At 38.3% G+C, this 26,636-nt stretch overlaps 2 protein-coding genes across 2 annotated transcripts; one reads left to right on the top strand and one right to left on the bottom strand.

Moving 5' to 3' along the window:
* Positions 1-4,220: 4,220 nt before the first annotated feature.
* Positions 4,221-6,580, top strand: LOC127085879 (protein MAINTENANCE OF PSII UNDER HIGH LIGHT 1). The gene is made up of 3 exons (XM_051026433.1): positions 4,221-4,567; positions 5,274-5,411; positions 5,668-6,580. Exons 1-3 carry the CDS (start codon positions 4,397-4,399, stop codon positions 6,337-6,339), a joined length of 981 nt encoding a protein of 326 aa, XP_050882390.1. The 5' UTR covers positions 4,221-4,396; the 3' UTR covers positions 6,340-6,580.
* A 435-nt stretch (positions 6,581-7,015) lies between these two features.
* On the bottom strand, positions 7,016-10,462 carry LOC127085877 (nuclear intron maturase 4, mitochondrial). Its single transcript, XM_051026432.1, has one exon. The coding sequence runs from the start codon at positions 10,123-10,125 to the stop codon at positions 7,570-7,572; it is 2,556 nt and encodes an 851-aa protein (XP_050882389.1). The 5' UTR covers positions 10,126-10,462; the 3' UTR covers positions 7,016-7,569.
* Between the last annotated feature and the right edge of the window lie 16,174 nt (positions 10,463-26,636).

Raw genomic sequence — 26,636 nt, 5'->3', positions numbered from 1 at the left:
AACAGATCTACTTTCGTAAATAATTGATTTCCCATATATGACTACATGATTCAACTGGATATGCTCCCTAGAAAGCATCAAAGGGCGGTGAGTCAGCAAAGCCTCGAGGGTAGAGCTCGAATAGTCATCCAGGTGTTGGGTCACCAAAGAGTCCCGAGGATAGAAACATTCACCACCCCAGAAAGAGGGGTAGAAGCTTTCTTTACTTCATGTAGATGCTTGTCCCGCTGAAGCTTAATATTTCATACATTATCCTACATCTGTTGCTTTTCAACATGGTTCCAGTCAAACTAAAAAGACTCCCATGTTGGTGTAAGCCCTAGAGGCCAATACTTTTGGTACTTGTATCGAATTATTTAAAGGCATTTTCTTTATTATGGTTGATTAATAAAGTCCCTGGAATAGATAGTCCGTTTAATGTATTAAGTATGACTTAATCATGAGAACACATTAAACATAAGGACATTGTTCTTAAAGTATCCGTAGTCGAGCTTTAGTGTGAAGTGGGATAACATTAAAGCATTAAGACTATTATGTTTGTAGACTGATGATCACATCTCATGGATCATGGATAAAGAGTTATCAAGTCTTAAACATAGGTATGAATATTAGGAGTAATATTTATACCGGATTGACCCGCTATGAGAATACTATATAGAAAGTTATGCAAAGTGTCATAAGTTATTCTCATGGTGATAATAGTGTATACCACTCTTCGACCTGAAACCACTATGGATCCTAGATGTAGAGTCGAGTGCTTTGTTGCTGATCCAACGTTGTCCGAAACTGGATAACCATAAAGACAGTTGATGGGTACTCCACAAAGCATGTTGAGGGACATGAGTGTCCTAGATAGAATTTGCCCATCCTGCGTAACAGGATGAATGTCTATGGGCCCAATATTGAACTGGACAAGGGTGACACGGTCTATACCTTGTGTTCAATATAGACATAAGGGCAAAGGGGTAATTATACACATAATTATTATCACAGGAGGTTTTGTCAGATCACATGACATTTTCGTGACTTGGGTAGCAGTGATGTGTTGCTAGATACCGCTCACTGTTTATTATGTTAAATGCGTGATTTAATATAATTGCCAACGCCGCGAAAACCTATAGGGTCACACACAAAGGACGGATTGATGAGAGATAGAGTAACTAAGGAACACCGTAAGGTACGGTGCACTTAAGTGGGAGACGAAATATGGTAAGGTACCAAATACTTAAGTGATTTTGGCATATTATAAGATATGAGCCAAAATACACTTAAGTGGGCTTTTTAGCTTGAAGCCCACACAAGTGGTTCTATAAATAGAACCCCTTGGGTAGAAGCATTGTCACTCCAATCCACTCAGACAGAAATTCAAGTAGAGACTTGGAATTTTGTTTCCCTCTTTCTCTCACTCAAAGCCTTCATTCATAACAGCTAGCACTGCGATTGAAGGAATCCGTTCGTGTGGACTGAGTAGAGACGTTGTCATCTTTCAACGTTCGTGATCACCCCGTGGATCTGTATCAAAGGTTTTGATCATTATCAGAGATCTGCACCAAAGGTTTGAATCGCCACAAGAGGTAACGATTCTATCACTGATCATGCCCATTCGTAAGGATCACTAAATGGAGAAATTTTTAAATTCCGCTGCGCCTTGGATGGCAATTCTCCTACATCCCAGTGATCGGACACACCGAAGGTCAAAGTAGTCTAGGTACGCAGAGTCTATCGAGCCAGAGTAGCCAGTTCTTCCTCCAGAACAAACCCATAAAGGTTAGTCAAGTAAGTTCATTCCTCATCCAAAGGAGGAGGGTGATGACCCTCGGCAGAACAATATCTAGATCCCTTCAGTAGAGGAAGGGCAGCCAGACCTGGAATATTCGATAAAGTCGACAAGTTTTCCACAGCGACGTCATTCCTGACCGACTGTATTCCCCGCCTTAGAAGTTGAAATTTATTTTCATTATCCATGTATTCTACATAGAATTATGGGAAAGCAAATACATTACAATATGGAGATTAAAAATATCAAAAGCCTAGAGGTTTCGTAGCTTACCAAAGTTAGTTTTCTCTCTTTCAAGAGCAGAGTCCTATCAGCAATTGGACGTCAATAAGGTGCTTCAAGTGTCTCTTATCAACATCCTTCATCGCAATACCTCACCCTAAATATTCCAAATTATTGATAAACTTCATTAATCGACCCTTCTGATACTGATCCTCATCGGGGGAGATCATTTTCACTATATACATAAAGACGGTTCCCAGTACAAAGTGACCTTCAATCTAATACTTGGAGAAAGAATCGACACATTTGCCTTCCACTTTGTTGCTGGTGTCAAAAACTATAACACAAGTTTCAGGGTTGACCGGGGTTATCAGAAAGAATCGATCCTCAAAGGACCGAAGTTCTAGGAGAGGTCCAAAGTCGTGAATAGTCGATTTCTAATAGATTAATCATTTACCCTCGTCCAGGTCGTTAGGTTACAGTGGAATCTGAAAAAATGAAAGAAAAGAACCACAAAAGGCTCTCCATTCAAATACTCACACCAATACTAGTATACTTTCATATATGCCCAGTAGGTATGATGAAGTTGAGAAGGTGTTATGGCCAAATGTTTCAAAACTTCTATCTCAAAGGCACTGAAGGGGAGACAAATACTCATGGTGGAAAAACGCATTCATAGAAAGGAATGGCGTAAGCGGCATACTTGTTACATATTCTTTCATCCTCATACAGACTTAGGATTCCCCAATCAGAAGACGAACACTTTCGTAAAAGCATCGTCAAGACTCCCCATAGCAAAAACAAACACATATTTTTCTATGATTTTTCGCCCATGTTGCACTAACATTACAGTTCCAGGAATATGAAACGATAAAGAATAAGGTAAGTGTTAGACTTGAAAAGAATGACTCAGAAGAAAATGACATTGATATTTCTAAAAAAAAAGACTATAAACTAGCATGCAAAGAGGTTACGCCTAACACGTATAATCACTAACACTAAACACTCAAGAGTTTCGGTTCCCAAGAACTGTAATGATGATACCTCTGAAAAGACATATGAAGTATGGTGCATTAAACGGATGATTCCCTACAAGAAACTGAAATGTTCCTCCTTCGCATGTCTTAAGGTGATCAAAGGATGATCGGTGTCTGAGGCTAAAGTATCAAGCCCCCACCTACTTATACATTAACAAGGGCTTAGGGGGCAACTATTTTGGGTTGACCACGTCAACCTCGGTCGACCACACATAAGTGGTCCTGCTCCTTTTAGAAATTTTCTAAGTACACAAAGATCATCATCCTAATGATCATAAAAGATCTCAACTACAAATGCATCCAACGGCTCCCCGAATTTCACGGTAACGAATAACAAGTTAATTATTTCCCTTTAAAGCACCAAATTAATGAAACAAGTTTCAAATTCAATTTCATTTCATTCTTCTTTATCACATACTGACTTTAGTGTTTGAGTGATAATTTTGCAAGTCTCCTACTTAACTGCATTAGAAGTTTACGATCAGTCATCATCGTCATTCCTCCTCTCATTTCTAGTTCTAGAATGGAACACACACATGCAAACCATGGACGCACGTGCACGCACACACAAGAGAGAGACCATTATAAGTGTCTTTGGATTATTCGACATAAATCACATGATTGTTGAATGATGATTCAATGACTCAAAATAAATGGAAGATCTGCTCATGTGCCGCGATGCAAGATAGATGCCCGTCTTTGTAGTATTAAACGAGCACCTTAAAGAGATTGAGTCTATATGAATTAGACCGTCTTAGAGTTGTTCAGTCCAAAATAATATCATTATATTTATTTTAAAAAATCTACTCATTATTATTACTATTTTTTTAAAAAAATCTACTCATTATTATTACTATTTTTTACAAAGAATTTCCTATTCGCAATTGTTAAAAATTACTAACACTCTTAAAGTTAATAAGTAAAACTCGGAATAAAAAAATTAACAATATATTAAAAGCTATAATCAATAATACATGCTAAAAGAACAATATAAAACTATCATTTTTAAAGTAGTATGTTCAACTCTTTGAAAAATGATTATTTTTAATATAAACTTTCTAACTTAACAAAAAAAAATTATATATATCCTATATTTAAGGGGTAGGTAATAATTAAATGAGTCATTTTTACAAGACTAGAATTGTCCACGGTTTCATTATATACACTTTTGTGGTCTAAAAACAAAGAAAGTAGATATATCCCTTCAAACTCAACCACCAATCACCAATCCATAACACACAACCTTCTCTTTCCATCAAAAAACCAAACCAAAACCATTTTCTTCTGTTTTTCTGTGTTTTTAAGATTCTTTTTACCTTAAACTTCAAACACACACACACACACTGATTCATTACCAATAATGGCTTGTTCATTGCAAGCAACAATTTCAGCCAACACATGTGCTTTCTCCACAAGGAGATTCTCCTTGAAGCAACAAAAGATTTGCAAGAGAAGTTCATGCATGTTCATTGTAAGAGCTTCTTCTGATGAGTCTGATTGCAATCAAGAAGAATGTGCCCCTGAGAAGGAAGTTAGTTTATTCTATTCTCAAACCTTTTTTTAGTTCTTTTGTTTTACTTTGTATGATTGTGTGATAACTGAGAAAATTAGGGAATTATTTAACTTTTTTTTTAATGAATGGTGCTAATTTGTTGGTATTATACTTTACTTTAGTTTTGGACATTTATATAATTTGATTAGAGATCAATTTGATTATTTTTTTCAATTTAAAGAAGGGTTATTGAATTGGTTTTGGTTATTATTGTTTCATATAGATTTTAGCAGGGTTTTAGGGTTTTATTGATCCAAGAACACTTAGATGAGATGAAATGGACTTCTTTCTGCTTAACCTGTGGTTTTGAGTTCGAAATCTTGTGCCAGAATGCAACAATGTTAAATCTCTTGAGGAAAAGCTTTGTGCTGCAAACCTCTATATAATGAAGGAAAATGTGGTTGAAAATTCGGTTGTGATATTGTTGTGGGACCGGTCGTCAAAATCCTTTATATCAGGATTGTGATTATGGTTGTGGACCGCAATTTATAACCAATGATTGTAGTAGTAGTAGTAGTTTTCATCTATGTTTCAATGTGTTTACAATTATTGAACCATTTTATGTACAACCCCGTCTTACGAGTCAAGATGAACAAAAGGAAAAACCTATATTGACCACTTGTGGAGTTTCCGAATGAATTCTCGGGAAAAGAAAGCTAATCCTTTGTTGTTGATGGTGATGTAGGTTGGGAAGGTGAGTATGGAATGGTTAGCCGAGGAGAAGACGAAAGTAGTTGGTACATATCCACCACGTCGTAAGCAGGGTTGGACTGGCTATGTTGAAAAGGACACTGCTGGACAGACAAACATATATTCAGTTGAGGTTCGAATTTTTCTTTCTTAAGAAGTTAAAGTTGTGCTCGTTTCATAATTTGTTGATTTTCTTGGTCTTTGTGTGTGCATGCGCGTGCTCCTTTCACTTGTTGAATGTTTAGTGTTTATTTGGATGATCATATCTACATTGTTCACATCTAGATATCAATTTTACTGTGTTTCAAGTAGTTCTCAGAAACGGTCTCGCAAGTGCTTATGCCAGTAGATAAGTTTCAATTTGTCTTATACTTATTGATCTTTTCCAGCCAGCAGTTTATGTAGCAGAAAGTGCTATAAGTTCAGGAACATCTGGTTCTTCTTCTGATGGAGCTCAGAACACAGCGGCGATTGCTGCTGGTCTTGCGCTGATCTCAATCGCCGCAGCATCATCAATACTTCTACAAGTTGGTAAGAATACTCCTCCTCAGGTCAAAACAGTCGAATACTCTGGCCCGTCACTTAGTTACTACATCAACGAGTTCAAGTCACAAGAAATTACTCAAGCTCCCCCCGTGTCTACCACCGAGACGGAACCATCATTACCTGTTCAACCCGAAAGCTCTGAAACGGATGCATCGTTATCTGTTCAAAAACTTGAGAGCTCTGAGACGGATGCATCGTTATCTGTTCAAAAACTCGAGAGCTCCGAGACGGATGCATCATTATCTGTTCAACAACTCGAGAGCTCCGAGACGGATGCATCGTTATCTGTTCAAAAACTCGAGAGCTCTGAGACGGATGCATCGTTATCTGTTCAAAAACTCGAGAGCTCCGAGACAGATGCATCATTATCTGTTCAACAACCTGAGAGCTCCGAGGCTGAAGTTTCGGCATCTGTTGAACCTGAAAAATCTCCTGCAGAAGTGGCTAAAGTTAAAGATGAATCTCAAACTCAGCCAGATACTTCGAGTTTTGACTGGACACTTTATCTTGAGTGATCACATTGTGTGATTACTTTTGCTTTAAGAACATGGAAAAGTAGTTCATTTATGTTCATAATATGAGATTATGTATACAAGGTTGATGATGGATGGAAATGTTTTTGCTACCAAATTAAGTGTGTTCATATTTTGATAAGGAAAGAGAGATGATACATAAGTGAGCACAACTTAACTAAAGGTTAAGCCTTACATTTCTAAATTCTATATACAATACTCAACAGTGAAACCATGTTTTGAATATTGGTATGCCATATGGATTTCTAAAGTTTAAAGTAACATTTCAAAAACCAGACCGAATTGGAGATGAACTGGATTGAACCATAGTTCAATTGCGGGCAATTCAACAAGTTTCATTTTTCGTTTTTCTTTTACTACGTTTATATTTGATATATAATGTAGATGAACTGATTGAACCACGATTCAAATGTCTCTGCAGTTATTTCACAAATATATGAAGATTCTTATTGACAATGATATTTAATGTGTTCACTAATGGTGAAGGCATGATGCATGTTAAGGTAATCTTTCAATAAAAAATGAATTGGTTGTTAAGAATCTAAAATTGTGTCATATTATCAGCTTGAAAGATTGAGATACATGTTCTTAACTTGATATATTGAATATGTCATCATTTTTAAATAACCCTCAGATTGCAACCTCAAACACTATCAAATATTAAACCTTCTTCTTTAACCATATCATGCAGTTCTTCATTCAACTTGGTGCCAATGTGGCATTGCATGAGGCCAAGCTAAGAGCATTGATCATATAATCTGACCATAACACCTACTACAATAACAAAGAAATTGAATAGTTCAAAATGTTTGGAGAAATGTTGAAAATTTCCCAATAGTCCCTCTTCATTTGTACTATGTCGGAGTAGGGCACTCTTGGTATGATAGTGTGATTTTTAGATTTTCAAAGGCACTCTTAACTGGTTGGCTATTTACAGTTGAGCAATTTGTAGTTGTTTCGCTTGACTTGGGGACTGAGACTTACACTCAACAATGCAACTCACTTCCAACAGAATCGTCGTCGCATGTTTGGATTTTACCGCGGAACCATGATTTCATTGAAACTCTAAATTGTAGTTTTTGCAAAATCAGTGGTTCACTAGGATTCTGCCAAACACTGCAAATCCAACATGCACTAAATGAAGTAATACTCGATGACCAAAGTTCAAACCAAACATTCCGATAAAGTTTCTGATTATAAAACTGAAGATACTCACTTCCATGCACCAAAGTCAATGGATTGAAGTGATATATGACCAATATACAAATCCTTCAAATGTTGCTTACACAACCCTAGTCGCCGTTTATTTAAGCTTGGATGAATGCAAGTCGAAAACCCAGTTTTCCAGCTTGGAGACTTTTGTCTTTCCATTACATGAAGAGTATAGACTCTTGGTGCGGGAGCTGAACACCCTATTACAAAACAATTACACGGTCTTGCTTCGGTCACAATTCTTGCCAGAGACAACAAACACAAACCGCTATACGCTAGTCCATACAGTAACGCCTCGTCGTTGTCAAAAACTTGAACACCCAGTTCTTCATTCATCGTCTCCTTCTCCGTGTCTAGTGTTTGTGGAAGCTTGCTAAGTTCTTCATCAAACTTCTTTTCTATCTCGGTTTCATGTATCCGATACTTTGTTGCTAAAGTACGAATGCATGATTTCCTAACTTGATCCGATATCAAAAGCTTTACTTCATTAAAGTTAGCGCAATTCTCGTACCATTTCAGCCAGCGGCAAGCAATCCCAGAAAACCAGTCAATAATTTCACTTGTATCGAGCATGACTAGCAAATTAGCAGACCGCGGGAATCCATCTGGTGTAGTCAATCCATATCTCTCGAGACGCTTTTTTATGGCATAGACAGGAGCAATGATCTCGGTTTTAGCAATCACCTTTTCTTCTGAACTGTTATTATTCGGCAAAAGCTTGAGAATAGAATCTGCCTCAGCAGATATATATTTCTCTGTCTGTTTCATAAACTCGTAAAAGGAATCAGTTAGCTCTTGCGGAAGAGCCGGCTCTCCAACGAACTTAGACAAGACATTTTCTTCACTTTTGGCATTTTTCACTTGAACATCCTGCATCCATATCTTCAACAAGTGCTTATACCAATGATCGGTTTCCATCCCGGGCTTTCGGAAACGGGAAACCTTACTAAGGAGAGACGTACTATCAGCTAAATGTTTGATCTCTGATTCCTTTACTTTCTTCAAACCATGACCCAACCATTTCTTCCCTATTCTCGCCGTCCCGTAATTCCAACTCTCGAGCTTCTGCAAAGCAAACAACTCAACTTTATCTTTCATCTTGTGAACAGCTTTCACAGCATTACTCTCTTCAACATTCCTCTTTACCAATGTCCCCAAAAACCGAACACCCCTAGAACCTATACAAGGCAGCACATCAGTTCCATCCCCAACATCCAACATCAAAGATTCTTTCAAATAACTCTCAATCTCAGACTTAAAACTTACCGCACAATCCCTAGAACCAGAAACCGCGAAAAAAATCTCATCCATAAACCTAACGCAGTAAACTTTAACACCGGAACTCTCAACAACACCAACATTACCATTATCACTACCATTTCCATTCAACTGACTCCTGAACCAACCACGCAACGCAGACGACGGCTTATCTCCATCAACAACCTCTCCACCGCGTACACCTTCGTATTTCATCGCCAACCTATGAAACTCACTATCAAACATATCAAGATAAATATTCATCAAAATCGGCGACAAAACCCCTTCTTGCGGCAAACCATCTCCCTTAGGAAACCCACCAAACTCAAAATTCAAAACCCTAGCATCAAACATACTCCGAATCAAATCAAACAAACAACAATCCTCTATCTTATCCTCCATCACGCAAACCAACTTCTCCATCAATAAACCATCAAATTTCTTACTCACAAGCAAAGTGAACCACCAATCAGGCCTCACTACACCTTTACATATATACTTCAACGCCGCCGCACGTCCCTTACCGCTCCGACAACCGTGCGATATCCTCGAGAAATTCGGCTTGAAGATCACTTCCAAAACAATCCTCAACGCTTCCTGAACAACTCTCAGCTTCAAATTCGGAAGAATCAACGTCAACAAATCCTCATCTTCTTTCGATTCTGATTTCTTCTTCTTCCTTGTGGAGATTCTATACGTATTCGCACTCGCGTCAAAGCTACCTTCGTAAAGCTGTTGTGCCACGTCATCGATGAAATAACCGTTTCCGTTGTTATCTACGCCGGATTTTGCGGAAACGGTTACGGGGTGGATAGTATTCGCACTCGCTTCGAAGCTGCCTTCGTTAAGGTGATGTGCCACGTCATCGAGGAAATAACTGTTTCCGTTATCTGCGGCGGGTTTTGCGGAAACGGTTACGGGGTGGTTAGGGATGATGTTGGAGTTGATTTTGATGATGTTGTAAGCGTCGTTGAGGGTTTGGGGATTTGAAACGACGTTTTGGATTAAGTTGTGGAACTTGCCGTCTTCGTGGGAGAGGTGTGATTTGACCCGTTTTTTGATTCGGAGCTCCAGGAAGCGTTTGAGTTGCATGCGGGTTTCGGGTTTAGGGTTGGTGGTTTTGGCGGGAGGAGAGTGGTGTTGGATTAATGAGGCGAGTTCGGTTGCGAGGGTGGGTTTTGCGACAGGGTTGTCGGGTTTGGGATGATGGTTGGATGGTTGGGAGAGAGAAGAGGTGAGTCTGAGGAAGGAGAGAGTGGGAAGTGATTTGAGGAAATGAGAAGTGGTGAGTTTGGTCATAGGAACAGTAATGGTAGTGAATAGACTATGTTATTGTCTATGTCTGTGTTGTTGCTACTTGTTGAAGCTCTATTCAATTTGAATAGGGTTTAGGGTTTAGAACAGAACCAGTCTTCTTCGGTTATAGCAAAAATAAGAAAGCACATCTCGGACACGAACCATCGCGAAAAGTTGTTGTTTTCGGATCGTAAAAGAATAACGTGCTTAGGACAGGTTTGATTCACTTTCTTTGAGCGGCCACCGGGCACTTTTGTTGAAGATGTGGGATGGTATGGGAAAACATTGAACACATTTTTGATAGTTTTGGAAGATGGTTAACAAGTTTTTTTCCACTAAGTTGATGAAACTAGTCGTAATATTTTATTAAAAATCATCCAATTAATTTATTTCCAGATTTTTTTTACGTTTTTTAAAATTAGTTTTTTAAGGTCTTTGTGGTTTGACTAGGTTTTTCATATGCCTATTCTCCTTATTACATAATTCTCCTTAGAGAAATGATATCTCTACACCATATTCCTACACCTACACCCATATATTTTTTATTATTAATTTCTCTCTCCTCATATCAATCAATTTTGATAAAAAATATTTATTATGTAAATATTTATTAACCAATTTCATAATTGTTTTAATATGTAAAAATATTTATAAAAAAAATATTATTTTTTAATATTATTTTTTATTATGTAAATATTTATTAATCAATTTCATAATTTTTTTAACCAACTTTATAACTTGTATTAACCAATTTTGATGGCTATTCAAAATTATTTAATGTCTGGACGTTCATTAACCAATTTCATAATTTTTTTAACCAACTTTATAACTTGTATTAACCAATTTTGATGGCTATTCAAAATTATTTAATGTCTGGATGGTCATTAACCAACTTCGTCACTTCATTAACCAATTTTTTACATTTAATTAACCAACTTTTTTCAATATTTTAAATCATTGTTCATAGACACTGTTCACGCGTACTGTTCATGTACTGTTCACGCGTACTGTTCAGGCACTGTTCATGTACTGTTCAAAACACTGTTCATAAAAATATTATTTTATTTTTAAAATACACTGTTCACCGTATAAATACGGTGAACAGTGTATACGGTGTAAGTATTTGGTGTAGGAAGTGGTGTAGGAATAGCATTGTTGTTCTCCTTATTACATAATTCACTATTATACTTAGATGTCCAAATCACTTCAGTATAGTTTTTGTTATGGTTTAAGAATCAGAAATAATTGATAGTGTGTGATAGAACTCAAAGCAGTGGAATGAGTAATGAATGAAAAATAGTGAGTGTGAGAATGAGTAAAATATTTGTGTCTTAACACGTGAAGAACTTTATATGTGGAAGACAGTTAAACCACCCTAAGTCACCGGTCATAGAATGTGAATAGTAATTCGATTAAATTTGACGGTGAGCATTCATTTGAGGACGAAGATTGAGTATTGGCATTTTGACTGGGAGAGTGTCCGACCTTCAGTAACTCAACATGCCTTTAGAATGGGCCTTCTTGTGATTAGGCCTTTTCATATTTAGGTTTAAGGTCGACTTTAAAAAAGTTACCTTCAAGGTTTGTCTATGCGTCGCAATATTGATACTTTAGATTAGCGGGTCAGTTTCATCCTCTATCGTAATACTCCTGGCGGACTCTTAGTCGGTAAAGTGGAAAAGGTTTGGTGAGTGAGAGCAAGTGACCTTGGAAACAATCGCATTAAATGTAAGTATGGTCGTTGAATCGTTTTATGTGATTATTTCTACATGTGGCCCTGAACCCCTAGGGTATGGCGTGGCTCTGCCATCTAGGATGCTCAAGTGCACTTGAGTTTCGTTGAGATTTTGGTTGCCAGCTGATAACACCAAATTACACCAATATTTTGACTTGTTTGTGTACATGTTTTGTTATCATTTTATCTCCATTTCCAGTATTATGTGGGTACTTTATCTATATTTCAGGTATTTAATCATATTTGGACCATATGCAAGAAAAGAAGTAATTCGGATGCAAAATAATGAAAAAATGGAAATTTGCACTCAAGGTTACCCACATGGCGTTCGCCATAGAGGTAGCCACCAGGAGAATGACATGTCCCACGTTTCAACGGTCGGAAGACTTGGTCACGCCCACGTTACGAAGATGGCGTTCGCCATGCAGGGATGGCTTTCGCCATCCTTTGTTTTTGCGCAGCTGTTGGAAAAAGGCACTGCTTGGTCTTCCACTCCTCCCATATTTTCCTATTTTTTCTCCCACAAATCAAGAAGGTTTCACTTGACATTTTAGGGCTTAGGATCATTATAAGTAGTCGTTTTACTCTTCTTTTTTAGGCATCCAAGCTTAGTACCAACATAAGTCATAAATTCAGTATCATTCGAGCTTTAATCCTTTACATCAAAGGGTTATTACATTTTGTTTGTGTATCAAGCTTGGATCACTTTTATTTTGAAGTTATTTATCTTCCCGCATTTACATTCCGTCGAAGTTTATTTCCGTTTACCCGCATTTTATCAGAATCAAGTCTCCGATTGGAGCAGGTTCTTATTTTATTCATCTTTATTTACGCTTTAATTGCTTTATCTATCTTTGTTTTATTTTCCCACACTTTATTTGTCGCATTTTATTTCCTCGCCCTTGCCTTTAAACCGCTTTATTTAAAACAGCCTTTAATTCTAAATCTAAACCAAATGTCATTTTACTTACTGTAATCATGTCTAGCTAATTTATTCGTACTAGAATATGAGGACCGCCATTTGACGGTACTTTTTCCGTTATTTCTTTAGGATTACAATTTTGGGTTGTTTTAGTTTTAACGCAATTTCTCCAAACTTAATCTAATCTGTTACTACGAACGTAGGACAGTGATAACGTCAAGTAAGATCAAAAGTCGTCTGACACTAAAGATTTGAATTGGTTATTTTTGGTTGTAAATACCGTGAAAGCACTTTATTAATTACTTAGGAGGTTTATTTCTAGAGGAAGGTTTTAAAACTATTTGCGAACACACGCGCCTATAGGGTTAGGACCCGGTCACCTGAGCGGAAGCTAGGGACCCTTTTTATTTAAACTTACCAATCAATGTCACTTTTCATCTAAGTAAAGAATCTAATTTCTTAAAATATGATTTACTACTTTGACGCAATTAGCACCGGTCATATGTGACAATGGACGATATAAATTAAAGAGTAAAATCTGGTTCTAAATACGCGAAAGCGACAGTTCCTGTTTAATTGAATTCTCTTCAAGGTAGAAAATATTGTCCCGTACAGTAATCCTATTAGAAATAATCAAGAGTATTGTTGATTGATGCGACCACGTTCTAGTATTACTTGATCGAATTTATTTAAGTTTATTATTTTCTTATCCCACTCTTAATTCATTCGCCTTAGATAAACATTGTAACAATTAGAAACGATAGATTTGACTATTGGTCTTTATGGGATCGATATCTTTTAAAACTACACGATAGACTGTACACTTGCAGTTAGTTATTCTGATAGACTAAAAATCTCATGAACACCAGTATGGATTTTCCGACATGATTATTGTGTTTAGCGTGATAACTAGATGTTAGGGAGAGAAAAAAGATGAGATTGAGGAAAAGAAAGCATACAATGGTTTGAGGATATGAGAAGTGGTGAGTTTGATCATTGGAACAATATAGGTAATGAATATACTATGTTACTATTCTGGGCGAGAACAAGATGATGATCTGATAAGTTGATCCAAGTTTTCTGTTATAATGCAGCTTTGATTTTGATACGGTGGATGGAGCTAACATACAAAGTTAGCACTCTAATACTCAAGTTATTTAAGAGAAAACTCAAAGTGAAATGAATATGGAAAAATGAGTTGCATGCTTGTTTTGGCACGAAGGATGAGGTATTTATAAGGTGGAATAATTTAGCCTTATCAATTTTCTTATTGGGCCTTAGATCGGCCCACAACAGTTACCCACAAGTTTGCTATGTTGTGAGGCGTAAGAAGTCTTCGAACCGGGCCGAACAAAGTTATGCATTCATTCTCGTATTGGGAAATGAAGAGGTTCTGAGAATATTTTAATTAAATGTTTGTCCAATCATTGAAATGTTTCATTAGCCACCTTACACATGTCTTTAGGTGATCGGTATATGGGGTGGTGTCTATGTCTAGACCATTCAAGTGTGATTGAGTGTACTAAGTGTCTCGAGGAGGCGTATAGGTCGTCGGACCACTAGTCTGACGTCACTTCATGATTTGGTAACGTTTTTCCCTCTCTTTGCAAACTTCCTTTTGGATTTATTTTAGAACTTTTCAGTTTCCTTCTTTTTCCTGCCTTTTCTCCTGCATTTTTACTCTATGTTATCCATGGGTATTTTTTTCTACTTCCAGTGTTTTATCTAATTGTTTGGACTTTTGCATTGCCACTTGATTTTTTGTCGCATACGGATTAAAATCAAGCTTATAAGGGTGGTATATGGAAGCAACACTCGAGTCGTAACGGAAGGACTCTTGACTTAAATTAACCAACTGATTGGAACAATGAGGGGTTTTAGGTTTTTGATTGAGATTATGATTAAAAGAGCTTGATTACCAATAAGATTAACGATTTAATCTATTGATTCGGGTTCTGACCTATCACTGGTTATTATAACTCCAATTCCCTAAGAGGATTTGATCCCTATTTGATTACAATATAGATTAAACAAGCGTAATTGATATTATATGATTTAGCTATTTTTTCCTAATTAAGCAAACGGTTATAGATTGGGAGAATTAATGAAAAAGCTATGTTAAGCGCAATTAAACTTAGGAACATGCATCTATCGAATTAAATCAACATATTTTACAAAACTTGAATTAAGCATGCAAGAAATACAAAATAATATTGAAAGTAATTGAAATCGAATTGAAATTACAATAACCTCAAGGTTTGATGGAAACCATGTTAGCTCATATTTTCGACGCCCATTAAGAATTACCAAAAATTGGAAATCATATGTACAACTGCTTTTCGACCAGGAAGTGGTATTCGACCAGTTGGAGGTGATTCGACTGGACAAAGTTAATAACGATCAGCATACAATTGAGATTCCATAAAAGGTCACCTAAAGACGGTTGAAAATGGTTTTCAATCAACGATTCAAAATTCAAATAAGGGAGGGAACTTCGCCCTCATCAGAAACCGTTGAGAGCACATGTGGAGCATAGTGGATAAATGCGCACATGCAAGGCGCCATGTGTCTCAACGTGATTGAAGAACCATCAGAAACGGTTATCTCGATCCAGTATAAATATAGGGTCTTAGTGTTAGAAAAGTGTGTGTCAAAGTATGTACAAAAACCTGTAAATTTACCAAGTACTCGTGTGAAGAAGAATCGTAAATCACATAATGTATGTTTGTTTACACCATTGTTAGTTACTTCAAAGCAATATAAATTTCTCTTTACTTTTTTCCAGAAATATACTTTTTTACTTCTTCATTCCAAACACCCTCTTTTTCTTTGTCATTTACAGTTTTAAGATTTCTTTGCTTTTTCCTTGCTTTCAACATTTACTTTAAAGTCTTAAGATTTCCTTACTTTCAATATTCACTTTACAGTCTTAAGATTTCCTTACTTTCAACATTTACTTCGTCATTTACAAGTCCTTTACAATTTCTCTCGTTCATATCACCCTTTTTATTAATTTTCAAACTCTAATTTTACGCTCATTATTGGAGCATTCGTTACTACCAAAATTCATTTTCAAAACAGTTAGCACATGTCCTATGATCAATCTGATCGATCCTGTAAGTAACCAAATTTAGAAATTTGGAAGATCAGCGGTTGTTTACCGATTTTCAAGGTAAACAAATTGGCACGCCCAGTGAGACTAGTGCTAACGTTACGTATTGTGTGTAGTTCTAGTTGTTAAGTTTTTTTTTTTTTTTTGGGGGGGGGGGGGGGGGGGGGGGGAAGATTCGTTGTATGTTATTAAGAAGTGGTAAAATAGCCATAAACAACGAATAACGAACAACAAACAATGAGAGAATCCCATACGAGGATGGCGAATGTGAATGCACCAGATACTCAAAACTCTCAAAACCTATCAATCAGTAACATAACGCCCCATTCTTCTTCGATAGGGGCAAACACGGCCACAACGCATGTGTCCGAAGTAATTCTGTCTATGGTGAGTTCGATGCCTACGCATTTGATTTCCCATACTGAACCAATTTTAACCTACATTGGGCCTAGGGGACCTCTTCATACTCCCCCACCAAATAGAGATATTCCAAATAGGTCGTTGGTACCCCCTGGTTTCTCAATACCATTTGGTAGTTGAGAACAATTGTATGGAATGCCAACTTCAGTGATGGGCAATTTAGAGAATGCTGGTTCTACTTTTTCAGAATCGGTGGTTAACATAAATTCTCCAGTACAATGGTATGGGGTTAACATGGGTCGAACAAACCAATCTTCAGGTTTGAGACACCCAACATAACTACCTACTCTTACCAATAACTCTGCAGCAGCATGAAGGCAATAGATGGATGAAAGCAATCATGAAATGGTTCAAATGTTGACTCAGACTTTGACCACTGTGCTGAATCATCTGATTCAAAATACAACTCAGTCGAATCAACAGATGACAGCACATGTGGCTCGAATGTCTGAGTTCCTTGGTGTACCTCAACACCAGCGACCTCCTCCTAGAGATTGGGTAAGAGAAAATCAAGAGGCCACTTTTGAAGAAGACCTCACCATTAACCAGATCCCACAAAACCAAGGGGGAGTAGCAGTACCTGTAACACCCCGATTAAAATAAGAGAATTATTTAATTGAGTTAATATTATTTTATTAATTTAATTAAATAAAGTTGAATTATTGGATTATTTTATTATTATTATAGATGTTATTTATTTAATAATAATTAAATAAATAAAATAAATGGAATATGAAGAGTGGAAGGGTAAAAGTGGAAATTGGATAAAAGAGGCCAAAGTGAGGACTCAGGTTGTTTCACGTGTTTTGCCTCAGAGTCAGAGAAAGGGGGGAGAAACGCTGAAGAGAAAGAGAAGGAAGAGGAAAAGGCCAAAGATTGCTCAGAGCTTCCTTCAATCCAAAGAGGTAAGGGGTCTGAACCTTATTAAACAATAATATGCTGAAAATGGTGAAATATTGGATGAACGAAATTGGGATTTTAATCGAAGGAATTCGTAGAAATTATATGCAATGATGTTAGGATTTGTGAAATCGAATAGGGAACTGTTTGTATTAGATGATATGAGTGATTTTGTGTGAAATTTAGACTGTGGAAGGATGAATTTGGATAGATCTCGTAGCAGAAAAAGCCATTGCAGATCTGGAAATCTGGTTTCTGGTCATACGCGTATGGCACTAGGCAATACGCGTATGAGATTGCTGGTACGCGTATGGCGCTAGGCAATACGCGTATGGATGAGGAAGATGATGTTTTGAACGTGTTTTGGTCTCTGTTGGTACGCGTATGGGAATGTGATACGCGTAGCATACGCGTATGGACATGGGCAATACGCGTATGGATTTGGTCAGGCGTGGGTAATACGCGTATGAGCATAGGCAATACGCGTATGGGCAGACTGTGGTCTTTCCGGGGCTGTTCTTGTGCAGTTTTGGTTGTTTAGGCTGAGCGAGGTAACTTAGCTGATGCATGGTATATGAGGGATCATTTCCCGTTGCTTTGAGTGGTATAGATATTAGTAGAGTGTGATAATACTGTGTTTGATTATGTGGCATGATGTGATATGCTTTTGGTGATAGGATGTGTTAATGATGATGATAACATGACTATATGATGCTGTTGTTGCTATGTTGATTATGATGCATGCTTGGTGTGCATGCATTCATGAAAGGCCGATGCCTAGTGATGAACGGACTGAGTTCCAATGATGTTGTTGACTCCGGGCTTGTTGAGAGGCTTGGTTCCTTGCGGGGAACTCGGATTCTATGGTGATGAATCTGGGAGTGGTGATCCTGTAGTTGGTCACAAAATGGGTATACCGAGTCGTGTTGAGTCATGCATGGGTGTGTGCATTGCATTTGATATGTTGTTTTGTTGATGTTCATGAATATGTTGATTATGAGGATTATGATGAGATGTGTTGGCATATGTGAAATATATTTATGTTTATATTTCTGTCGTTATATTATTATTTAATAATGTAATTCTCACCCCTTCTGCATGTGTTTATGTTCATCTATGATGAGCAATGTGCAGATAAAGAGGAGTAGCTATTGTTGAGGTTTGAAGAATAAGTGTAGAGTTATTCTACAGAGTCGAGTCAAATGCTCTGGTCATGTGACACCGGGGTTATGGGATTCGATAGATAATTGATTATTATTTACGTTGTTTATGATGACTAACATGTTGAGATGTTTTGTTGAGATAATGTTGAACCATTATTATGAATTGTTATATGATGAATGATAATATTAATGTTGTTGTCCGCTGCGAAGTTTTAATAAAATAAATAATATGTTTTATGTTGTGATGCGATAATTGTTATGTTGTAAGAAATGTAAACTCTTCTACATGTTGTACTCTGATAATCTATTTAAATATGTCGTTTGGGTAGAAGGGTGTTACATTAGTGGTATCAGAGCATGGTCAGTCCAGTCGAGTCATAATGTGATGTTTTCCCTGTTGGTCGATTAGTGTAAATGACACTGTCGATATTTAACGGTTGTAGTTGTGTCGTGCAGAGTATGGCTGGAGAAAATGACCGTGCGATTGCTGAGGCTTTGGCTGCTATGGCGCAGGCTATGCAGGCGCAGCAGAATCCGCCGGTCGACGAGTTTAAGAATTTGGGAAGGTTTCTGAAGAATAACCCTCCTACATTCAAGGGGCGCTATGACCCAGATGGTGCTCAGATTTGGCTGAAGGAAATTGAGAAGATTTTCCGGGTGATGACGTGTACTGAAGCACAGAAGGTGCAGTTTGGTACGCATATGTTATCTGAAGAGGCTGAAAACTGGTGGGATAACACTCGACAGAGGATTGAAGTACCAGGTGCTGAGATGACTTGGGAAAGGTTCAAGACGGCCTTTCTGGAGAAATATTTTCCTGCTGATGTGCGATGTAAGAAGGAGATGGAATTTCTGGGACTGAAGCAGGGTAACATGTCTGTTGCTGATTACGCTTCGAAGTTTGAGGAGCTGGTACAGTATTGTCCTCATTATAATAATGCTGATGCTGAGGAATCCAAGTGTGTCAAGTTTGAGAACGGGTTGCGTCCCGAGATCAAACAAGGCATTGGTTACCAGGAGATTCGTAGGTTTCCTACACTGGTTAATAAGTGCAGGATATTTAATGAAGATAGCAAGGCTAGGACTGCTCACTACAAGAGTCTTAGTGAGAAGAAGAATAAGGATCGTGGTAGTCCTTATGCATCTCCGAATGGTAAAGGTAAGCAGAAAGTGGTAGATGCGAAGAAGCCAAGTGGGGGAGGATCTCCCGTAGCTGGTAAATGTTTCAAGTGTGGCGAGCCAGGCCACCGTGCTGATAGCTGTACCAAGAAAGTGCTGAGATGTTTCCGATGCGGTCAGGCTGGTCATAGAGTTACGGAATGTAAGGATGTTGGTCCGACATGTTTTAATTGTGGCGAGAAAGGCCATATCAGTTCGCAGTGCTCGAAACCGAAGAAGGCGGCTACTGCAGCTCATGCTACTGGTAGGGTGTTTGCTCTTAGTGGGGCTGAAGCTCCTAAAGAAGATAATCTGATTAAAGGTACTTGCTTGATTAATAATGTTGAATTGCTTGCTATTGTTGACACTGGTGCTACCCATTCGTTTATTTCGTATGAGTGTGCGACCAGGATTGGTGTGATTATGCCATCCCTAGGCGGAAGTATGGTGATAGATACTCCTGCTAATGGTTCTGTGAAGACTTCTGTTGTCTGTCGAGGTTGTCGTTTGACGATCTTTGAGAGAGAGTTCGTAGTTGATTTGGTGTGCTTACCCTTGCACCAAATTGATATTATTCTGGGAATGAATTGGCTAGAATTCTATGGCGTGTTTATCAACTGCTATAGTAAGACGGTGCGGTTTTCTGAAGTTGGTGAGAATGATGAGGCAAGATTTCTATCTGCTAGGCAGGTGGGGGAATTTGTGAAAGATGAAGCTCAGATATTCGCTTTATTTGCGTCTCTGCAAGCGAATAAGAAAGTGGTGAGTGTAGATTTGCCTGTTGTCTGTGAATTTCAGGATGTGTTTCCGGAGGATGTAAGTGAATTACCTCCAGAACGTGAAGTCGAATTTGCCATTGACTTAGTACCAGGTACGAGTCCAGTGTCGATGTCTCCTTATAGAATGTCGGCAACTGAATTAGTTGAATTGAAGAAGCAACTTGAAGAATTGCTTGAGAAGAAGTTTGTGCGTCCAAGTGTTTCTCCTTGGGGTGCACCAGTATTGTTAGTGAAGAAGAAAGAAGGTACGATGAGGTTGTGTGTCGATTATCGGCAGTTGAATAAGGTGACTATCAAGAATCGGTATCCATTGCCGAGGATTGATGATTTGATGGACCAGTTGGTTGGAGCTCATGTTTTCAGTAAGATTGATTTGCGGTCGGGTTATCATCAGATCCGAGTGAAGTCAGATGATATTGCGAAGACTGCTTTCCGTACGAGGTATGGTCATTATGAATACACTGTGATGCCGTTCGGTGTGTCTAATGCCCCAGGTGTGTTTATGGAATATATGAATCGTATATTTCATCCGTACCTTGATAATTTTGTTGTGGTGTTCATAGATGATATATTGATATATTCTAAGACGGAAGAAGAGCATGCAGGACATCTGAGAATTGTTTTGCAGGTGTTAAGAGAAAAGAAATTATATGCAAAGTTATCTAAATGTGAGTTCTGGTTGAAGGAAGTGAGTTTCCTTGGCCATGTGATTTCGAGTGGTGGGATTTCTGTTGATCCGGCTAAAGTTGATGCTGTATTACAGTGGGAGACTCCGAAGTCTGCTACTGAGATACGCAGCTTTCTGGGGTTAGCTGGTTATTATCGCAGAGTTATTGAGGGCTTCTCTAAGTTGGCATTGCCGTTGACGCAGTTGACTAAGAAGGGTCAAGTGTATGTGTGGGATGCAGCTTGTGAAGCGAGTTTTGTTGAGTCGAAGAGGCGGTTGACCAGTGCTCCAGTGTTGATCTTGCCTAATCCTGGTGAGTCCTTCGTTGTTTATTGTGATGCTTCTTTGATGGGTCTTGGTGGTGTTTTGATGCAGAATGGTAAAGTTGTAGCTTATGCTTCTAGACAGTTGAAAGTTCATGAGAGGAATTATCCTACGCATGATCTAGAACTTGCAGCTGTTGTATTTGTGTTGAAAATGTGGAGGCATTATCTGTATGGTTCCAGATTCGAAGTGTTCAGTGATCACAAGAGTCTGAAGTATCTGTTTGATCAGAAAGAGTTAAATATGAGGCAGAGAAGGTGGTTAGAATTACTGAAGGATTTTGACTTTGAATTGAGTTATCATCCCGGTAAGGCTAATGTAGTTGCAGATGCGCTGAGTAGAAAGTCTCTACATATGTCTATGATGATGGTTCGGGAGCTTGAGTTAATTGAACAGTTCCGTGATATGAGTTTGGGTTGTGAAGTTTCCGCTGATAGTGTAAAGTTGGGTATGCTGAAGTTGACTAGTGGAATTCTGGAAGATATTCGGAATGGTCAGCAAGTTGACGTCGCTCTAGTTGATCATATTACTATGGTTAACCAGGGTAATGGTGGTAATTTTGAGATTGATGAGAATGGCATCCTGCGATTTAAAGGTAGAGTTTGTGTTCCTGAGGTGTCTGAATTGAAAAAGAGTATTCTTGAAGAGGGCCACAGGAGTGGATTGAGTATCCATCCAGGTGCAACTAAAATGTATCAAGATTTGAAGAAGTTGTTTTGGTGGGTTGGTATGAAAAGAGATGTTGCTAAGTTTGTGTATGCCTGTTTGACTTGTCAGAAGTCAAAGATTGAACATCAGAAACCGGCAGGTATGATGCAACCTTTGAAGATTCCTGAATGGAAGTGGGATAGCATTTCCATGGATTTTGTGACGGGATTGCCGAGGACGGTGAAAGGTAATGATTCTATTTGGGTGATTGTGGATCGATTGACTAAGTCGGCGCATTTCTTGCCGATGAAGATTAATCACTCCTTAGAGAAGTTGGCAGAGTTGTATATTGAGGAAATAGTGAGGCTACATGGTATTCCATCCAGTATTGTGTCTGATAGAGATCCCAGATTTACTTCTAGATTTTGGGAAAGTTTGCAGAAAGCGTTGGGAACTAAGTTGAGGTTGAGTTCAGCTTATCATCCTCAGACTGATGGTCAGACTGAAAGAACTATCCAATCCTTGGAGGATTTGTTGAGAGCTTGTGTGTTGGAGCAGAGTGGTTCTTGGGATAGTTATTTGCCGTTGGTGGAGTTTACTTATAATAATAGTTTTCATGCTAGTATCGGTATGGCTCCATATGAAGCATTGTATGGTAGGAGGTGTAGAACTCCATTGTGTTGGTATGAATCAGGTGAGAGTGTTGTACTCGGACCTGAGATTGTGCAGCAGACGACTGAAAGGGTTAAGATGATTCAGGAGAAAATGAAGATTTCTCAGAGTCGTCAGAAGAGTTATCATGATAACAGGAGAAAGGCACTTGAGTTCCAAGAGGGAGATCATGTGTTCTTGAGAGTTACTCCGACGACAGGTGTGGGTAGAGCTTTAAAGTCTAAAAAGCTTACTCCGAGGTTTGTGGGTCCGTATCAGATTTTGAAGAGGGTTAGGGAAGTGGCGTATCAGATAGCTTTACCGCCGTCGCTTTCTAATCTGCATGATGTGTTTCATGTATCTCAGTTGAGAAAATATATTGCGGATCCTTCGCATGTTGTTCAGTTGGATGATATCCAGGTGAGGGATAATTTGACCGTTGAGGTGTTGCCAATTCGGATAGATGACCGAGAAGAGAAGATCCTGAGAGGTAAGAAGATTGCTCTAGTGAAAGTTGTGTGGGGAGGTCCAGCTGGTGAGAGCTTGACTTGGGAGCGTGAAGATCAGATGAAGGAGTCGTATCCGGCTCTATTTACTTGAGGTATGTTTTCGAGGACGAAAACTCTTCTAGTGGGGGAGAGTTGTAACACCCCGATTAAAATAAGAGAATTATTTAATTGAGTTAATATTATTTTATTAATTTAATTAAATAAAGTTGAATTATTGGATTATTTTATTATTATTATAGATGTTATTTATTTAATAATAATTAAATAAATAAAATAAATGGAATATGAAGAGTGGAAGGGTAAAAGTGGAAATTGGATAAAAGAGGCCAAAGTGAGGACTCAGGTTGTTTCACGTGTTTTGCCTCAGAGTCAGAGAAAGGGGGGAGAAACGCTGAAGAGAAAGAGAAGGAAGAGGAAAAGGCCAAAGATTGCTCAGAGCTTCCTTCAATCCAAAGAGGTAAGGGGTCTGAACCTTATTAAACAATAATATGCTGAAAATGGTGAAATATTGGATGAACGAAATTGGGATTTTAATCGAAGGAATTCGTAGAAATTATATGCAATGATGTTAGGATTTGTGAAATCGAATAGGGAACTGTTTGTATTAGATGATATGAGTGATTTTGTGTGAAATTTAGACTGTGGAAGGATGAATTTGGATAGATCTCGTAGCAGAAAAAGCCATTGCAGATCTGGAAATCTGGTTTCTGGTCATACGCGTATGGCACTAGGCAATACGCGTATGAGATTGCTGGTACGCGTATGGCGCTAGGCAATACGCGTATGGATGAGGAAGATGATGTTTTGAACGTGTTTTGGTCTCTGTTGGTACGCGTATGGGAATGTGATACGCGTAGCATACGCGTATGGACATGGGCAATACGCGTATGGATTTGGTCAGGCGTGGGTAATACGCGTATGAGCATAGGCAATACGCGTATGGGCAGACTGTGGTCTTTCCGGGGCTGTTGTTGTGCAGTTTTGGTTGTTTAGGCTGAGCGAGGTAACTTAGCTGATGCATGGTATATGAGGGATCATTTCCCGTTGCTTTGAGTGGTATAGATATTAGTAGAGTGTGATAATACTGTGTTTGATTATGTGGCATGATGTGATATGCTTTTGGTGATAGGATGTGTTAATGATGATGATAACATGACTATATGATGTTGTTGTTGCTATGTTGATTATGATGCATGCTTGGTGTGCATGCATTCATGAAAGGCCGATGCCTAGTGATGAACGGACTGAGTTCCAATGATGTTGTTGACTCCGGGCTTGTTGAGAGGCTTGGTTCCTTGCGGGGAACTCAGATTCTATGGTGATGAATCTGGGAGTGGTGATCCTGTAGTTGGTCACAAAATGGGTATACCGAGTCGTGTTGAGTCATGCATGGGTGTGTGCATTGCATTTGATATGTTGTTTTGTTGATGTTCATGAATATGTTGATTATGAGGATTATGATGAGATGTGTTGGCATATGTGAAATATATTTATGTTTATATTTCTGTCGTTATATTATTATTTAATAATGTAATTCTCACCCCTTCTGCATGTGTTTATGTTCATCTATGATGAGCAATGTGCAGATAAAGAGGAGTAGCTATTGTTGAGGTTTGAAGAATAAGTGTAGAGTTATTCTACAGAGTCGAGTCAAATGCTCTGGTCATGTGACACCGGGGTTATGGGATTCGATAGATAATTGATTATTATTTACGTTGTTTATGATGACTAACATGTTGAGATGTTTTGTTGAGATAATGTTGAACCATTATTATGAATTGTTATATGATGAATGATAATATTAATGTTGTTGTCCGCTGCGAAGTTTTAATAAAATAAATAATATGTTTTATGTTGTGATGTGATAATTGTTATGTTGTAAGAAATGTAAACTCTTCTACATGTTGTACTATGATAATCTATTTAAATATGTCGTTTGGGTAGAAGGGTGTTACAGTACCCCCTAGGATCGAACCACAAATACCCAGGGAACCAAGGATATTAATGGTGAATATAAACCAAAATGTTGATGATATCATACGGCAAGTTCGACATGACGATGTGGCAGCAGATAATAATCTAGCAGCTATAGTCGAAATAATTATGGTTCAAAATATGGTAAATTTCGGCCTTAGAAGGCCAAATTATACGTCACCTTTGTCAGAGTATATCTTATAGGCAGAAGCACCTCCTATAACCAAAATCCCCAAATTCACCAAGTTTGATAGAGATACCACGAAGTCCACTGTTGAGCACGTGACGAGATATTTAATTGAGGCTGGAGATATGTCAAAATAATGAGAGCCTTAGGATAAATTTTTTCCAAGTTATCTCACAAAGAATGCTTTCACATGGTTCACCACCTTGCCCCAAAGTTCGATCCACACTTGGAACCAACTGGAGAGAATGTTCCATGAACAATTTTACATGGGGTAAACGAAGATAAGTTTGAAGGAGTTGGCTAGTATCAAGCAAAATTTCATTGAGCCAATTGATGACTATCTAAATAGGTTTCGATTGCTCAAAGATAGGTGTTTTACGCAAATACCAGAGCATGAACTGGTCGAAATGGCCACTAGGGACCTTGACTATTCGATTAGAAAGAAATTAGATACTCAGTACCTAAGGGATATGGCCCAATTGGCTGATAGGGTTCGATAGTTAGAACGTTTGAAGGAAGAAAAGGCTAGGGCAAATAAAGGTAAAAGGGTAGCATATGTCGATTTCAGGAATGATGACGAAGGTTCATGTCATGGACTTTCAGACTTCGACGACAATGAGATCGACCTTGCTAAATCGACGCAAGGGCCACCATATGCGTGCAAAGTTTCAGCACCTTCGAATGGGAAAAATTATGTCAAACTTGAAAAGAGTGACAAATTTCCAAAGAAAACTTATACATTCAACGTTACAAAATATGACGGAATTTTTGACTTACTAGTCAAAGATGGTCAAATGATAGTACCTCTGGGTGCTAAAGTACCCCCTTTAGAGCAAAGAAGGAAAATAGGGTTTTGCAAATACCATGATTTTTTGGGTCATAAAATGTCTCAATGTTTTATTTTCAGGGATCTTGTGCAAAATGTCATCCAGGAAGGAAGACTCAAGTTCGGAGATAAAACTCAGAGTCAGATGAAGATCGACTTCGATCCTCTACAGGTAGCTGAGGCCTATTATACTGAACCAGAAGAAGTGAACCTTATTGAAGTCGCTGATGATTTCAACATGACTGAAGTCACTGAGGACTTTGTCAATGGACCTGTTATGGCCAGGGTTCATGAGTACTTCGAGCAAACGCCTCTTGATGATTTTACTCAAAAGGTTACAGGAGATATCACCTACAAAAATGTTAAAGCCTCTAATGCTGAGAACGCTGAAAGTTCAAAGTTAATGATGATCACTAAAGAGACCGCTGATGATTTCGTTTAGATGGATAAGGCCACTGAGGGCCTTCGAAAACAATTCCAAAGGTTGGATATTACTGAGGATATCCACATGGAGGTCAATATGGTCGAATTATATCAAT

The sequence above is a fragment of the Lathyrus oleraceus genome, chromosome 5, assembly GCF_024323335.1.
Source record: "Lathyrus oleraceus cultivar Zhongwan6 chromosome 5, CAAS_Psat_ZW6_1.0, whole genome shotgun sequence".
Classification (NCBI taxonomy): Eukaryota; Viridiplantae; Streptophyta; class Magnoliopsida; order Fabales; family Fabaceae; genus Lathyrus; species Lathyrus oleraceus.
Note: the sequence above shows the minus strand (reverse complement) of the source record. Positions and strands in the feature narration are given on the sequence as shown.